A 15138-nucleotide genomic window follows, 5' to 3' on the forward strand; every position below is an offset into this window, starting at 1 on the left:
CAGAGGCGAGGCACCCCCCGCTGCCGCTTTGCTCCCTGTGTCCCTGGTCTGCTGGGGGGGGGGGGGGCGCAGCTAGTGTACCCCCCCCCCCAAGCAGACCAGGCTTTTGTTGTGGACCCTGGGGCAGAGCAGCTGGGGCGCTGCCGGTTGGTCCCGCAGCGCCGCTCTGGGCACTACTGGACCAACCCGGCAGCACCCCAACTGCTCTGCCCCAGGCGTCCTGATTCAGCCGCTGCTGGTCAGTTTCAGCAGTGGCTGAATCAGGACTCCTGGGGCAGAGCAGCTGGGGTGCTGCTGGGTTGGTCCAGTAGCGCCGAGGAGCGGTGCTACTGGAGCAACCCAGCAGCACCCCAGCTGCTCTGCCCCAGACGTCCCCAAGTCAGTCGTTGCTGAAACTGACCAGCGCTGACTACAGGAAGCCCCAGGCAGAGTTGCTCTGCCCCGGGCTTCCTGGTATCAGCTGCTGATCAGTTTCAGCAGCAGCTGACTTGGGGTTCTTAAGTTGAATCTGTATGTAAGTCAGAACTGGCAGTCAGTTTCAGCAGCGGCTGAATCTGGATGCCAGTTCCGACTTACATACAGATTCAACTTAAGAACAAACCTACAGTCCCTATCTTGTACGTTACCCGGGGACTGCCTGTACTTCATCTTCTTCAAGAACAAGCTGTGAACAATTTGGATTATTTACACATCAAGTGCAATTAGTTACCCCCACAGACTTTTGGCCTCATCTGGTCAAATACAACATTAAATATGAAACAGCAAATAGTCCTGTGGCACCTTAGAGACTAACAAAAATATATAGAATCACGAGCTTTCATGGATAAGATCAGGTTTTCAAAATATTTGGTTAGTCTTTAAAGTGCCACAGGATTACTCATTGTTTTTAAAATTACAGACTAACACAGCTACGCCTCCAAGTTATTTTTGGAATTTTGCCTCTAGTAAGAGAGAAATGAAATCGATGCTGAGCTCCAATTATATGAGTATACACACATGGACAATAGAAAAATGACATTTAGGAGAAAAGTCAATGCGTTGGTGTACTTATTACATTCTGCTCATAGCGAGGAGATAAAAAAAATCCCAAAATTAATCTTTCATAAGATGTATTTTGCCCCAAGTAGGGATACTGTTGCAATTACACATTTGAATATTGTAAATATTTGTCGAAAGTGACCCAAAAAAACGACTGAAGTTTTATACTTTTCAAATAAGCCGTATTTATAAGCTTCAGAGGGTTAGCCTGTAACTGGAAAAAACTTAAAACAACAAATGCTCTAGCAACACCTTACAGACTAACAAAATATGTAGATAGTAAGATTGTACCCATGAAAGCTAATGACACCATTTATATATTTTGCTAGTCTTTAAGGTGCTGCGAGACCATTCATTGTTTTTTAGGTTTTGCCATTTTTATAAGCATCCTTGTGAATCCACTGCACTGTTGAAAACAGATTTTTATCAATTCCACTGATTTTGAAACTCAAACAAAAGTAGTTGATTTGAAAAAAAGAGTATTAAAAAAGAGCGAAAACATCGTCACCAGAACCAGGGAAGTGATTATTCCTCTCTATTCGGCACTGGTGAGGCCACATCTGGAGTACTGCGTTCAGTTCTGGGTCCCCCATTACAGAAAAGATGTGGACACACTGGAGAAAGTCTACTACAGGGCAACAAAAATGATTAGGGGGCTGGAGCACAGGACTTATGAGGAGAGCAGAGGGATTTGGGTTTATTTAGTCTTGTGCTGCCACTCTCCTCCCCTGTATCTGAGGGAATGGCAGCATGCAGAACCTCTTCCCCTGAGGCTTTTCCCCGCTGCTCTGGGGGCAGTGCTCCGTAGTGGCACGGAGCCACGTGTGCCCCCAGGAGCGGGGTGGCAGAAAAGTGCCCTATCCCCAGCCCCTCATGCCCAGTCCCCACAGCACCCCTCCCTGACCTGGCAAAATCTTTAATCTGGCATACCCTGTTTCCCACCGTTCCTGGATTAAAGAGGTTCAAGTGTAATCACTTATGATTTTTCGCAAAACAGAATACTCAGCGCTCTAGTCATTGTTTAGATACAGAAGGGAAAAAATTAAATACAAGGCAGGATTTCTCAATAAAAATGTTCATTTCACATGAAATGGTTTATTTTTTAGCACGTGGATTAAGTTATATGTGCTAAACTAAAAGGATTCTTAAATACATCAACATCAGTGTAGATTTCATACCTGAGATTAAATATACCCCTTGACTAAGTACACAAAAATCACCACTATAGGTAGTTTGAGATACAACGGTGAAAGTAAGGGTGTGTCTAGACTACCTAGTTTTGTCGACAAAAGTGGACTTTTGTCGACAAAACAATACCAGCGTCTACACTACCGCGGAGTTCTGTCGACATAACGTCGACAGAACTCCGCGGTTTTGTCGACGCTGGTAAACCTCATTTTACGAGGCAAAACACCTTCTGTCGACAGAAGGTGTTATTGCCTGTAACGTTGCGTCCAGACTACGGAATTCTGTCGACAAAGCAGCTTGCTTTGTCGACAGAACTCCATGTGTCTGGACGCAAATTGTCGACGGAAGTTTTGTCGACAGTATCTGTCGACAAAACGCGGTAGTCTAGACGTACCCTAAGAGAGTGACTTGCTGGGAGAGGGGCTCTGGATGCTATTACTACACCAGCCGCTGTACTACCATAGGGTTCCCATGCCAGTGCTTGGCATAGGTGGCTCACCCCTTCCCTTTTGCTCTCTTCCCCCTCTTCTACCCTTCTCTTCTGCAAAATCCCAAGCCCCAGCAAGCATCCACAGCCCCTGGATAGCAGAGCCATAGCAGACCCAGACCACAGCCCCAATGGCTGGGCAGTGTGGTATCTGTACTCCCGGCCCTGAGCCTCCCCACATCCCACAAACTTCTGCCATGAGCCCTCTACACACTCCTCCCTCCCCACTCTGTGCCTCTGCACCCTAACCCCTCATCTTGAGTCCTCCACATCCCCTCCCACAATTAAACTTCTTACAGGTACTGCTGTAATGCAACCCACACCCCTGCACTGAACCACTTCTGTGCTGAAACACGAGAGGGGGTGGGGGGAGAAAGGGTTGTAATACGACAGTACCTGTTCCTTTCACCCCTGTTGACACATATGACTATAAATATGACACTGGAGTAAGAGGAGCTAACGAAAAGACACTGCAAAGAGAACCTTAATTTTTAAGACACTTCAGAGTTTAAATCTCTAAATAAGCACACTGATCTTTTTCCAGAAGCTGATTTTTTTCAGGGGCTGTTTTTAATGGCCATGTACTTAAAACTTTCAATTTGGTGCTTGCTTTTATTTAAAAAAAAATTAATAATTAAATTACATGTAATTTACTTGACATGTGAGAGTCAGGACTAATGGCAAAACCCACACTGATGGCACACAAACTAAATGTGTCTATTTGATCAATGTCTGTCTAAATTACACCAGATTTTACTATGCCCCAGTGACTAACAAGAATCAAGAGCTGAAGATGTGAGAGTATGTTTACTGACACTGCTGGTGAGTACCAGCTTATTTGCTTTAAGGATCTTTGCTCAATTATAGCTATAGCAAAGTGACACTATAGATAGCAGATGCTTCAGAGAAACAGGTTGTTACCATTTATACACAACAGGCTTATTCTATTATATTTTTCTTACTTTTTATAACCAAGATATAGTTTTATTAAGGTATCTGGCTTCAACTCCACCTCATCAACATTTGCATTTTCATCTTCCAAAACCTACAAGAAACAAAACATTATTATAAGATATATATTTGCTAAATTGTGTTTGAATGAATCAAATATGCAAGAAAGCAAAAGACCTTACCAATAATTTTGACTTCAGTAAAATCTGTAGAACTTGTGCCAAGATATCCTACAAGTTACAGGAAACATTATCAATGTGAATTTACAATACATTTTGTGCAAATGTCAAATGAATTTTGACAATGAGTTAACAAAATAGCTGACAAGTTCTGCATGCATTGGAGCTATTCAGGTTTCATTTTTCATAGCTACAAAAATATGTACTGTAGGCCAAACTGAAAAAAAAAATCACCAATATAGGAAAAAATTGCAAAAATAGAACACAAGGAGCAAGGGTGGGGAACCTAAGGCCTGGGTCTAGATGCGGCCCCCAGCTTGCCTGGATCTGGCCTCCAAGGCATGGGCTCCCTCCCAGCATTGGGGAACTCATACTGGTGCTCCAGTCTCCTGCCATCCCCCCACACGGCTGGAGCACACAAATTCTACTAGCTCCCAAGGCTCTGGTATGTGAGCTGATTGATTTTAATGTGGGTCAGCAGCCCTCCACATATAGAGCATCAAGACAGTGATAATTAGTGATTGAAAAATACCATAAAAGCATATGGGAAATATTAAAGACTTAATTTTACCAGATTACAGACAAATACCACCACTTTAGCATCAACACAATAGTAGATTTTCCCCTTTTTTGTGCCAGACTGCTCTGAGGATTCTCAAATAGGCCAATTTCAAAGAACAATTCTTTCCAATTACCCCTTTAATGACCCTTTCCCCACTAAATGGTGCTGACATGTAGGGATGCATCTGGCCAAAGACTATTTCATTCATGCTGAGTAAGAACTCAGAAAATGCACCATAGCAGCTTCCTGAACATTTTTTAGGTCTTATCTACATTGGGGCTTATATTTAAGTACAAACACTTGAGGCCAGGCCCTGAGGAAGTTGCACTAGTGCCTCTCTCAAGTACATGTGAAGCTGCTAATTCCTCTGCTGAAACTGAACCCAGTCTGAAGCAGATAGATGCTACATCCATGCAAACAGTATTGAGTTTGCACTAGGTGCAGCTACATCGGTGGCTGACAATGTCCATAACAGAGGCAATTATTCAATGCAGACATCACCCTATGAATTTTCTATGGAGCATCCACAGCTCTAATTTGTATTCACAAATTTATTCTCTCTTTGGCAGGTCACTTAAGTTCGCTGACCAGGAATAATTTGCCTTTTCTTAACATGCTTTAGAGCAGACCTCATGTGAACCTATTGGAAAAATATCTAGTTTTTAAACAGTTGGGGTATAGCATCTGCTTTTGAAGGAACAGTAGGGAATTGCCTCTCCAAGTAAAACAAACACTTAGCCAATGAACCTATGTTCTCAATGCATTCATGTTCTTAATCTTTCAGGATATAAAACACATGGAAACCTCTAGGAACCTAATAAAGGGAAACCAGCACCTTCCCCCAAAACAGAAGTTTTAAAACAAAAACACATGCACTGGAAAACCAATGACTAGTTATAGGACCTGAGAAGGGAGGTAGTGAGTAAGTGAAATGATAACATAAAACTAGTATAATACAATATATTAAGTCACTACCATTTTTATTTGAGTACTGTCTGTCAGCTGTTGCACAGTATAGGCATCTTCTGTGTTGTACTGCAGTAGGATTGCCATCTGGAATGTTGATGCCTTCCAGACACCAAAGAAAGAAAAGAAAAGGCCAAATATAAAATCTGAGTGAAAGTACACATAACCTGAATGTGTATTTGAACTTGAAGCCCTGGAAAATTCATGAATCATGAATACACACACATGCAAACTCACTCCTTCTCCCACCAAACTGAACTGAAACCTTGATGAAGCCTGATAGCGATAACTATTTAATCTAAAAGGAGGAAAAGGTTTATAATACTCAATTTGAAATTATCATCACTTTAAAAAAGTAAATGCGAGATGTACTTTTCAATGACCCTTCGTACTCACGTCTACCATTTCTTCTCTGCTATTAAACAACATTTTGAATGGATGTTTAAAGCAAACAATTCTGAAAGATGTACTTTTTAAAAAAAATAAGGGTTAGAAACTGTGCTACAGGTTTTTTTTTTTAAAATAGATTATGAGTAAAATTCTCTCTATGCCTAAGCATGAGAAAGCAAAGAGGCATAATGTTTGTAATACAACTAAAAACAGTGAGACATTCATGCCTTCAGATATGTCTACACAACACAAACTTGAATGTGTGAATGATAATTGAGAACTGAGAAATTAGGCCACATGCTTTCAGACTACGTTCTTTAAAGAGCTTCATGGGACTGCCAATAAAACACAATTTTCTATTTAAAATGGGAGATAAATCTTCACTAAAACTCTCTGTATGTTATTTCACATGTGCCAGCATTGTATTGCCTATGTTCCAGTATTCTTTATATCTCAATCCTAAGCTTGTGACCAGTTGAACTACATGCAGACAGTTCCTTCCAAGTATCCTGGTGTCATAGCTAAAGCTTTGTCTTTTACCCATACGATTTCTAATTTCACAATATTTCCCTTCAGTTTGTTACTCAACTGAAGCTAGAGCTACACTATCCTCATCTTTTCAGAAAAAGCCAGCAAATTACGCTCCACAATTTGGGTAGCTTTTTCCGATTGCTCTTCCGGCAGAGACTTTTCTGCCATTTGGCTCCGTCTAGAGGGGGGCCAAATGACAGAAAAGCCTCCTCTTTTGGAGGAGCCCATATTTCTTGTAGAACGAGGTATACAGGGGCTCCCCGAAAGAGCGCATTTGCTCTTCCACAAAAAAGCAGAAAAGCAAACGCATTCCTTGGATGTGGCGGAGTTTTTCCGGGATAGCTCCAGTATCCCAGAAAAACCCACCAGTCTAGGCATACCCTGAGAGTAATTTCCATTTTACCTTTAATATGAAACCTAAACACAGTTTATTGGTTTTCACTACTTGACATAAGAAACATTTGAAATACAATTGTACATACTGTAAGACTAATTTTTCATCAAGATCTATAGTAAATTAATGAACTACAGTGCTCAGACCATTTTATAGGGTTGCCAGATGGTTTCAACAAAAATACCGGACATGCTTGACATTACATCACAATCTACATCTTATTTAGAAAATACCGGACATTTACATTTTCTTAATTTGTTTCCTGAACAGAAAGCTCAAAACCGGACACCTGGCAACCCTACAGACCAATGGTTTTCATTCAAGTTTACCTCTAGTAGAATTAATACCATAAATGCATAAATTCAATAAATAGTCCAAGTAAGGCATTTGTGAACTCAAAAATCTGTTTATTTTAGTTCCTCTAATAAAAGACTGACCCTGCAAATCATAATGCACACATTTATGCACACACATGCTCCTGCTGCTACACTGCTGCTCAATGAGCTTGGGAATCACACCCGTAGTAATGTAGGCATTGCCTTAGGAAGTTACAGAAAACACAAAATTAATTTAAAATGCCAATATCAAATACTATTAGATAGTGTTTACTTGACTTCCAGAGTTCAGAAAAGTACCAAATAGAGCTGAACAGCACCTATATTTATATTAGGTTGTTTGTGTGCTGACATAGGTAGGCAGGCACTGTTTTAATTCACAGGAGAGTCTAAGTCAGATTTAGTCCCTTCCTAAAACTCAGAAGTTTACATCATACTGAATACTTCTAGGAGAATGTAAGCACTCCGCCATTTTAAAAAGGAGCATAAAATAGGTCCTAAGGTTATAAAACTTTTAACCCAGTGATCTCAATTTTTTTTAAACAATTATCTTATTGTAATGACTATATCAAGGATTGACACAAGCTGAAAAGTTTTTTTGGGGGAAAAAAACAACAGAAAATGTTTTAAGACCAGATTTTCTAAAGAGCTCAGATCCTGTTTAGGCACTAAAATAAAGCAGGAAAGATTTCCAAAAGGAGCCTGTCAAGGTTTTGAGCACTTTAAAATTTGCCCCTTTCATTTCTTATGTCTAAGTGGCTGCCAAACTCTTGAGAAAATCTGGCCTTAAACACTTTAAAGAAATACAGTGATTATGCATCATTTTTAAATTATTTTGTCTCGCTGTTTAACCACCTCCAAAATTTGAAGTTAAAACATAGTTTCTAACTTCTTCTCAACTATTGCACACTCATGTTTTGCTATTGCAGGGATGGCCATGAAGGCTTGGCTCTTATTTTTAAGGTATGTGAAACATTTGTTCTGAAACTTTTCTCCCTAGCACACAGACCTACATATATATTTTGTCATTTGTTTGACATTAAAAAAAATAGAGTGAGGTAGGAACTTCCAACAGCAAGGTTCCTCTATGTTACACTTTGGAAGAATTCATTTAAAAAAATGTTTAGATTACTCAGTTATTCACTAAACCTTTCCCTAATACAAAGTTATTTTTACCTGCAATGTGTATCTATTTTTGAAACAGTTGGTAACCAGTTCTCCTTTGGATAGCTGATACAACCAGGTCAATTTTCTTCCACTATGACGACTGGCATAAAAAGCTGTAAATCTCTGGTAACTGCGTTCCAACTGCATAAAAAAAAATAATAATAATATTTCCACCACTGTATTTTCACACTTGTAAGTGTATTGGAATCGACAGCATATAGATCAATCCAGACTACCCCATGTAAGCATGCCCTTTGCTAGACGAGCTAGATAGAACATTTTTTAAAAGGTTCTTCAGACTTGCATACAAATTTCCTTTTGTGATCAACTTCATTTTAAATGTCATATGGAAAGGAAAAGAAAACAGGCTTATGTTCTTTTGCTTCTTTGCAAAGTATTAAGAAAGGCCTGAAAGGTCATTTCCTTTCCCTTCACTTCTCCTCCCCATCTCACTAGTTAGGGCACGTCTATACAGGCAAATTTTGTCGCCAAAAACCCCAACAGCATGCGGCCACAACCAAGGGGATATGATGCTCCATAAGGTGAGCGTGCCAAAGACACACCTCTCTCCCATTCAACCTTCCAAAGGCACATTCAACAACCATGAGGCATCAGCTTAGCCTGTTGTCGAACCATTCCTTATTGCTGTCCAGGTATCTTGTGCAATGGGTAAGCCAGGTAACCGAGGATCACTATCGGCATTTCCACATCCCCCAATGTAATTCTGTGGTCTGGAAAGAAAGTCCCAATCTACAGCTTTCTGTACAGGCCACTGTACCTGAAGATGAGTGTGCATCATGCACCTTTTTAGACCACCTGTATTTATGTCTATGAAACACCTACAATGATGCACAAGCATCTGAAGCACCATCAAGAAGTACCTTTTCCAATTGATGTACACTGTGGCAAGATAGGGTGGTGCTACACTGGGAATGTGTGTGCCATCAATTGTCCCACCAGTTTGGAAAGCCCATGTCAGCCAAGCCAGCCACTATGTCATACACATTTCTCAGAAACAGAGTTCTATGCAGCAAAATGTGATTTAGTGCCTTGCACACTTGCAGAAGTGCTGCCCCAATGGTAGACTTCTCCACTCCAAACCGATGTGCAACTGAACGGTAGCAATTGGGAGTTGCCAACTTCCACAAAGCAATCACAACACGCTTCTCTACCAAGACAGCAGCTCTCAATGGGTGTTCTTGCACCACAGTTCAGCACACAGCTTCAGGAAGGTTGCTTTACACATCCCAAAGTTGTGTAGCCACTTTTCTTCACCCCACACCTGCATGACAATGTAATCCCACCACTGAGTAGTGATTTACCTAGTTCAAAAGTGACACACTACTCTGCACAGGTGCTCTGTGGCAGCCAAATAAAATGCCAAGTTGCTGCTGTTCGTGTCACTTATATTGTCATTCGCATCTGAGTCGTCTTCTGACAGTAAGTTCAACAGTAGCTCTGCTGTCATGCATAATGTCCTAAGAGCACTGAATACAGCACAGGAAAGAAGTCTGGAATCCATGATTTCTCACAGCAGATGTTGGAGTGTGCAGTAAGGACTGGCGGTTTCAAATAACTCCAAAGGAAGCCGGAAGCCCGTGAAGCAAAGAGATGGAAGACAGGATGTTTTTTCAACATTCCCAAAATGTCTTTCACTACGTTGTGCGTTTCCACAGTGCCTAGTGACTGAAGGTGACACCAGGCACTATGAAATGCATACTCACATTGCTTTGGTCTTTCTGTCGATGGGGAAGCTAACAACGTGTCCATAGTATGTCGTCAGAGGTTGCAGTCTAAACATGACTTGGTGACTTTCGCATGTCGACAGTACTTGCATGGCCAAAACTTTCCAGTCTAGACATACCCTTAGGTTAGAAATTCAGGTCTGGACTAGCTGGAGGACAACAGTGACTGGAAAGCTGGTCATCATGTAATCTCAAGAATCAACAGAATGAAAGCTGAATAACTGAGAGGGTCTCTGTTTCTTAACTACAACAAAAGCTTTAAAAGCATGAACCTATTTTACTTTAATGACTACTGAATGTTTTGGAAAAAGGACATGTTGGTAAAAGATGTTCAGGTCCAATCAATTAAAAAAAAAAAAAAAAAGCATCACACACCTCAGACCTTCCCCCTGAAAGGTCCTCCAGCACAACCAGGGAAGACAAGACTTACCATTTCTGATATTTCAAAAATTAAAAAATGAACAGGAAAAACATTTCATGCTCTCTTTACATACCGTAAAAGAAGAGATACTTAAAATTTCAATTTTATTTGAATAAATCTTTTGCAGGACATCTTTACCAAAGGCAAAAGAGATCAAGTCATGACATTTTGTGTTAGAAAGCGTTGGGGAGTTCATTTTAGGTCCTCCATGAAAAACGTAAACTGAAACTTTAAGCTTTAATATAAGATTTAAAAGCATATTGGCTTACCTCAGTAGGTAGAGCAAACGTGCAGGACTGCTGAAAGGGCCATGATCCAGAACTGAGAACCTGTATGCTGAAATCCACTGGAAAAGAAATGTTCATAGATTAATAGACTATCAGCTATTTCTCCTTTGTTATTATGGACCTGTCCGTGTGCAGTTTGGGAGAAGCCAACTCAAACAGGAGAAGTTTCTGTCTTGCCTAACCAGAAAGAGTGATGACACTAATACAAAAGACCGTGGGTATTACTATTTGGAAAACATATTATTAAAATTAAAGACACTGTGGGTCGAGGGTTCAAATTTCTATTTACTCCAAATATAACTCAGAATTCCCTGACATTTCTATAAATGTAATCTCATTAATTAGTAAGGATGTAAAATCTCATTTCATTTGTTAACAGCTAAACTTAACATTTAACCAGTTAACTGATTAATGGGGACATGATGGAACAGCCCTTGTGCTATAGTAGGGGGGGCATGGCCCAGTCACTTCTTATCTACTTTAAGAGCAAGCAACAGGGGGACGGATGAGTGAAGGGAAAGGCCTCTGAGGAAAGAAGTGGAGTGGGGGACAGGGCTGTGGACTGGGTGCCAGTGGAGGTCCACTCCCTCCATTCTTTTATGGAGCTTATCGTGCTCCAGTGTAGACATTCTCACTCAGGGTGAAGCCTGGGTGCTTAGCCACAGCAAGGTGGTGTAGTCCTTGGAACCCAGGCCACAGAACTAGTGGGAATGTCTTCATTGATATTTTTAACCCTCTTGATAGGAGATCTGAGTCTCACTGCCACAGGGCTGTTTGTGCAGCATAGACAGATTCTCAGATGACAGGCAGAAGTGAATACATTATATAGATTATAATATAAAATTATGTAAAACCTGAAATTGACCTTGCACAACACAGGACTGTAATAAAGTAAAAACTCAAGTGATGATTCTGTTAAAGCATTTTTCAACAAAAAAAAAAAACCAGAGACCTCTCACTCTGAAAGCAACAGGCCTATATAATGAGCCAAAGGAGAATCTATCTTTTTTCAGTACTATCCTACACAAATATTCCTATTTAAGCAATGATTTGGCTCAAAGAAAAAACACATTTAAAACATCAGGTTTCACTTTGAGCAGAGGTGGATAAACTAAGATGAATCTTCTCACTGGCACAACTAATCTCCTTGTGATCTGTATCATATCAGGCATCACAAAATGCTGTTTGGAAATCCAAAAAGTCTATCCAAGCTGAAGTTTTAATAACTCTAGTTTTCATTGGTATGCTACATGAATCAAACAATTCCCTCATTCAACAGTTGGTCATTTCCCTTTGTATCACTACAATTAAGGGAAAGTGTGGCTAATTCAACAGTTACTCAAGCTTTTAAGAGAAAGGTTATATTAAATTTAATACTTACAATCTAATGGTTCTGAATTCGTCAAGTGCTTTTTAAATTGTTCATTCAAGTCCTTGCTTACACCAATGTCTTGGAACATTCTCTGAAGTTTAGAGGTGTACTCAAAACCACAAGCTTGCTGTAATTAAACAACACAACTTTGTCTGCAAGACCATGTATTTTGACACAGGGAGAACCAACACAACAAGAAAATAAGGGGTTCTCTATTTGGAATCAATTTATTCCCTGCCAATCAAAATCACTCTGAAAGTTCTGAACCCATTTAGACAAGTAACATATTTTATTTGCTTTTTCTGTAGCTGTTCTGTCACCAAAACTGTGAGATCAACATTTTAAAAATAAAATGAATCAGCTAGGAAACACTGTCATGAAAATGTAACCAACTAGTCTCAATATACAGTCTATTTGGTAGCCCTTTATAACAACTATCAAAATGAAAAAGTTATTGGCACTTTACTCCCCCTTCAAAAAACTGCACAGAAATAAACAGCAGTTATACAATTTGATTATGAACCCAACTGTATTGATTAATGATTACTACACTTATCTCCACTGTCCAATTGCAGCACGCACAAAAAAAAAAAATCAATTGTTCTCCTAGCTTCAGGGCCAAAAGTGGCAGACTGGGGAACAGTTTGTAGCTGTTTGCTTGGATAAGACGACAGCTTAAAGATCTTATTTAAAACAAACCCCTTAAACAACGAATAGTCTAGTAGCACCTTAAAGACTAACAAAACATGTAGATGTTATCATGAGCTTTTGTGGGCACAACCCACTTCAGATGACAGGCGTGTTGGAAGTCCAGATCCAAGAACCAACACTTCCAACATTTCTGTCATCTGAAGAAGTGGTTGTGCCTACGAAAGAAAGCTCATGATACCATCAACATGTTTTGTTAGTCTTTTAAGGTGCTACTAGATGATTTGTTGTTTAAGTTGTAGTTACAGACTGACTTGGCTACCCCTTTGAAGATTCCAAAAAGAGACATACTAATTGCCAGCCTATGGGATTAAATTACTTGTGAACATAAAGTTAATATGATCAAAATTAAAAAGCTGTAAAATTATAGAACTGAAACGTTATATTCAGCAGTGCCTCCCAAGCCACTGCTAAGAAAGGGAAGAATTACCTTAAGTTTAGAGATCATGCTTGCTTCAGCATCATCACTAGCACTGTTTTGGTGTACCAGTCTCTTTGCCAGCATTTTAGCATAGAATTTTTGAAACACATCCTTGTCTTCAATGTACTTGAATACAACCATCTGTAAAAGCCAAAAAAAATTTTTTTACAAAAGGAACAGACTTGAAAATTTGTATCAAGTCCAAATTTTGTTTAAAATGTCATACAATTTAATGCTAATTATTTTTGAAAAATGCAGTCTTTTTAATCTTTGAAGTAGTTCAGAAGAGATCAAATGATTTTATGCCATAATATAAATTAAAGAGAATGGTGATTCTGTTCAGCTTTTTAAGGTATAATATTGATTGAAGGAAGAGGTTTTCCAAAAAACAAAGACTTTTGACTTTTAAACAAAAGAATGTTACCAAAAACTTTAATCTTAAATAGAAAAGAAAATAATGAAATACACAAATTAAAAGTTTTGACTGCACATGGTCTACAATCTTCTGTGATGACCTTCAAATGATTGTGAAATTAAAAAGCTTATATTATATAGGGGAAAAAAACCATTTAAAAATCTTACCACTTGATTGAGTGTATCTTCTAGCTCCGCTTCTTCTGGATTCTTAGAGCTGCAGTCAAAGAAGTGCACTACTGAGCAAATTTATTAATTTATGAAAACCCTGCCACATTCTAGATTAATGACTTGGTATATATGGAAATTTATTTAATAAGCAAAGAGTGCTAGCAAAAGACAAAGCGGCTCAAAATTTTTATTTCTTTCGGAGAATTTCAATCTACCAGCGAGTTTCCCTTCAAAAGGAGTAAACACGGTTTTCCCACATGCTAATATATAGATTACATAAACTAATGCATTTAAATTAAGAAAATAGCTTTTTAGTTGAAGTGCAGACTATGGCCCTCAAGACTGCAGTGGACCATGCTTGGACTCCACAATGGCTAAGAAAGAGCTATGTCCACATGGAAAAAATGAACCCTGTACAGAATTTCAAGCTGTTCTCTGCAACTGAGTGCTCTCTCGCTCGGTCTCTCTCACTCTCTGATTATCCTAGACACAGCCTAAGAGAATTTCTGAAATTTTTACACTTGCATTCTAAAAAAAGACTGATGTTTTAGATTTGAATCTTGGTAGGTTGAGAACGTAAGCAGACAACACAAAGGAAGATTTTCACACCATATGTTCATCAAGCGTACCCTAACCTAGAAAAACCAAGCATCCTATTATAAAGCAGTTTCTCAAAGTGGCCCACGAAACCACTCTGAGAAACACTGCTATTAAAGGGTTAAGCCAATATTTATCTCTCAGGGTATGTCTAGACTACATGTCTCCGTCGACGGAGGCATGTAAAATAGGCTACCTGACGTAGTCAATGAAGCGGGGATTTAAATATCCCCGGCTTCATTAAACTAAAAATGGCCACCATGCTGTGCCGGATCAGCTGATTGTCGGCATAGCACAGCAGTCAAGACGCAGCTCAGTTGACAGGGGAAGCCTTTGTCAACTGCTCCTGTAAGCCTCATTTCACAAGGCATAAGGGAGCGGTCAGACAAAGGCTTCCCCTGTCAACCGATCCACGTCTTGACTGCCGCGCTGTGCCGACAATCAGCTGATCCGGCACAGCGTGGCGGCCATTTTTATTTTAATGAAGCAGGGGACATTTAAATCCCTGCTTCACTAACTATGTCGGGTAGCCTATTTTACATGCTTCTGTCAACAGAGGCATGTAGTCTAGACATACCCTCAGTGAACCAGTTATCAGGGTTGCCAAATCAGTGCCAATATTGACTCAAGTTCCTTAAGAAAAGGGATGATTTCAACTCAATCCACAAGTTGCTGAACCATTAAATAACAAATACTTTAATCAAACCATGAACCACAAAATCTTACAAGGAAGCTTTTTTGTCCTTAATTTGCAATCACGTGGCCAGAAAGACACAGAAAACTAAAAAGAAATACCAGAGTTTTGAAGTAAAAA

General features: G+C 39.7%; 1 protein-coding gene and 1 long non-coding RNA gene across 3 annotated transcripts in view; one reads left to right on the top strand and one right to left on the bottom strand.

Moving 5' to 3' along the window:
• Window positions 1–15138, bottom strand: part of CUL1 (cullin 1) — a 94389-nt gene that overhangs the window by 4662 nt on the left and 74589 nt on the right. For both annotated transcript variants that reach the window (XM_075921712.2, XM_075921711.2), the window contains exons 12-19: window positions 13725–13773; window positions 13152–13283; window positions 12023–12140; window positions 10624–10700; window positions 8198–8329; window positions 5381–5473; window positions 3847–3894; window positions 3676–3758 (exon numbers count right to left, since the gene is read on the bottom strand). In XM_075921712.2, coding sequence (XP_075777827.1) covers window positions 3676–3758; window positions 3847–3894; window positions 5381–5473; window positions 8198–8329; window positions 10624–10700; window positions 12023–12140; window positions 13152–13283; window positions 13725–13773 — 732 coding nt within the window. The remainder of the gene's footprint in view (window positions 1–3675; window positions 3759–3846; window positions 3895–5380; window positions 5474–8197; window positions 8330–10623; window positions 10701–12022; window positions 12141–13151; window positions 13284–13724; window positions 13774–15138) is intronic.
• On the top strand, window positions 6910–7636 carry LOC149525367 (uncharacterized). Its single transcript, XR_016348918.1, has 2 exons — window positions 6910–7377; window positions 7472–7636. It is a non-coding gene; the product is annotated as an uncharacterized LOC149525367 (long non-coding RNA).

This window comes from Pelodiscus sinensis, chromosome 2 (genome assembly GCF_052426305.1).
Source record: "Pelodiscus sinensis isolate ZL-2025 chromosome 2, ASM5242630v1, whole genome shotgun sequence".
NCBI lineage: Eukaryota > Metazoa > Chordata > Testudines > Trionychidae > Pelodiscus > Pelodiscus sinensis.